Here is a 2782-nt window from a genome sequence, read left to right as displayed (position 1 = left end):
AGATTCTTATCATTGGATTTATTATATAATGAGAATTTCTTAGACATATTTATGATTAATTGAGTTATGGATTTTTGTATTTTTTTCTTTTTTTAAAAAAACAAACATAAATTACAACATAGATAAGTGGATGAAATAGAACCTCCAATCTAATTTAACATTTTAATTACTATTGAGTTATATTCACTTTACTATTATTATAAAATAATAATAATAATAATAATAATAATAATAGGTTGCGGCAGTGGGTCTTCGTCTTCGGTGTGGGTATCATACTGCAGCGGAGTTAATCGCTATCGTCGTGGGTCTCCTGATTTGGAGGCCGAAAACACCGTGACTGGTTTTCCACATCTCCGCCGAGGGCATTTCTTCCGGGTGACTTGGAACAGCAATTGGCTGGTGGCTGATGCTCTCAGTGTTGAAGACTGTTCGGAAATGATCATAGATTTATAACTAAAGAATACATTTTCATTAACATGACTTCTTGTGGGAGCTCAAAGCAAGCTCAAAGCAAACCCATGATATTATGTTCAAAGTGGACAAATATCATATAAAATTGTAGAGATTCGTGATTAGTAACATGGTATTAGTAACATTGTCGAGTCTCGATTAAAGGGAGTTTCTTTTAGAAATCCATAGGCTTCAGGGGAGGCTCTATGGTGTATTTTGTTCGAGGGGAGGCTCTATGATCATAGGTAATCTATAGGCTTCAAAGATTGCTCTATGTGGTGTACTTAATGAGAGGGGAGACTATATGATCATGAGTTTATAAGTAAAGAAGTCAAAACAAACTCACAAGAGTTTATGCTCTAGACAATATAATATCGTAGCTTTATTTCAATAAATAAATTCATGATTCTCTCACAAACTTTATTACAATTCCTAAAATTTTTAAAACCAAATCTCTTCATACCACCCAAGAATCATAAGACTTTTCCCCAATATAGTTGCCAGGAGGATCATAATTGCAAATAACAAACTGAGAATTAGCCTTGCAGGGCACTCTAGCACATCCAAGTCGCACCGAGCTCTGCCACACCATCTGAGTGTAGTGCCCACATTCACCACCCACGCATTTATTCGACGCATGATCATACAGCGGCTTCTCGTTCGCCCACAGCTTCACCGCATCTGCCCCGGTGAACTCAGGGTAGTAGCCCGCGGCTATGTTTTCCCCGTACGGCCCGGTTGAGTGAATCATCGCGCAGTCACCCTTTCTTTTTAACGCATAGGCTTGAGCGTACGCGGCCACGATGTTGCTCCATTGCATGGGGCCGACGCCGACCTGGGCACGAGCTCGGTTGTGAAGCGCGAGGTAGTCCCCGGGGGCGTTTTGGGAGTTGGTTAGGGCGAGGAGGAAAATGAAAGTGGCCATGAAAGCGACCATGATCGGAAGGGTTTGAGTCCACATAATTCCGATGAGAGATGAGATGAAGATTGAGAATGAGGGAATGATTTATATAGAGATGGAAAACTTAATATGGAATGTGATGGGAAAAACCATGAATTATGAACTAATTATGCCATGCTTGGGAATTCAAAGAGAATAAATTCATTCTGGCTTCCATGTTTAATTACAGGCTAGATTTTTGTTTAGATTAGGTTCAAATAAATGAAAATTTTCTAGATTTAACTAGTTTATGAATTTTTTTGTTAGAATTAATAAAACTTAATCCACCTGATTATGGTTAATCTTAAAAGATACGTTTTTCCTTGTAAGTATATATTTATTGTTTTATTTAGTTTCATAATTTTATTTATTTATTCTTCTCCAAATTTTTAAAATATATATTAAAATTGAATTGGTTAATTAAAAAAAAAAAATAATGTTAATATTTTCTTAAAATTTTTAGTAAATGAAATCAACTAATTTAACCTAAAATTTTTATAACCTATTTAGATTGTGTTTATTATATAAAAAGAATTTTAGATTAAAAATATTTACTACCAATTGAGTTAAGAATTTTTGTATTTCTTTTTTCTTTTTTTAAAAGTAACTGTAACTTAAAACATATATTTATTGATGAAATAAAACCTTTTACCTCTCGGTTAATAGTATATTTTAATTACTATTGAGTTATGTGCAGCAGAGCTAATCGCCGTCGTGGGACTCCCGATTTAGAGGCCGAAATATCGTGACTGGTTTTTTGCATCTCCGCCGTGGGCATTTATTCCCGTTGACTTCAAACAACATTTGACAGCTATTCTGGGAGCTATTCTCCGTGTGTAAAATTGTTAAGAGAGAGTGTTTAAGAAATGATCATGAATTTATAAGTAAGGAATAATCTCACAGGACAACAAGTTGAAAGTACTTAATCTCAAACTAGACAATATCATATCAGTGTAGAGATGGATGGTTCCTAAAACTTGGTAATTCTCCATTTATTTTTGCAGTATTGGTAGGAAAGCACATACCATTATTTTTGCAGTGATAGCTAAGGTTGTTCTGAACAGGACTCTTGGGACGTAGAAACCCGTCCCTGAGCAGGGGACGTGGAGCTGTTGGGTTTTATGTCCTAAAACTCATAGTTTGTAAACAAAAACATATTCTATTTTCAATAAAGTTATTATTGTTGTTTATTCAGTAAAGATTGTTATTGAATAAAGTGAACTTTACGATCATTAATCTAAATCCAATAAATTAAGAACACTCTGGCTATAGTATGATTACTTGAACTATATGTAGAGACATAAGAGTGGATCAAGTTCAAGTATATAGTCAAAATGATCTATAGTATAAGGATAAGGCTGAGTACCTTATTCTGGGGACACTATGGATGCG

General features: G+C 34.9%; 1 protein-coding gene across 1 annotated transcript; it reads right to left on the bottom strand.

Moving 5' to 3' along the window:
* Window positions 1-293: 293 nt before the first annotated feature.
* On the bottom strand, window positions 294-1411 carry LOC111797401 (basic form of pathogenesis-related protein 1-like). The gene is made up of 2 exons (XM_023680421.1): window positions 914-1411; window positions 294-425 (listed from the first exon to the last, which is right to left on the bottom strand). The coding sequence occupies exons 1-2, from the start codon at window positions 1409-1411 to the stop codon at window positions 294-296; spliced, it is 630 nt and encodes a 209-aa protein (XP_023536189.1).
* Window positions 1412-2782: the final 1371 nt, after the last annotated feature.

Source organism: Cucurbita pepo, chromosome LG01 (assembly GCF_002806865.2).
Source record: "Cucurbita pepo subsp. pepo cultivar mu-cu-16 chromosome LG01, ASM280686v2, whole genome shotgun sequence".
Lineage (NCBI taxonomy): Eukaryota > Viridiplantae > Streptophyta > Magnoliopsida > Cucurbitales > Cucurbitaceae > Cucurbita > Cucurbita pepo.
Note: the sequence above shows the minus strand (reverse complement) of the source record. Positions and strands in the feature narration are given on the sequence as shown.

What these genes read in the sequence shown, in the direction of transcription:
- LOC111797401 (XM_023680421.1), bottom strand. Translation starts at nt 1,411, where the DNA reads ATGTGGACTCAAACCCTTCCGATCATGGTCGCTTTCATGGCCACTTTC. An exon ending in AGTCTTATGATTCTTGGGTG is followed by an intron (nt 426 to 913) that starts GTATGAAGAGAT and finishes ATTTCCGAACAG; the next exon opens with TCTTCAACACTGAGAGCATC.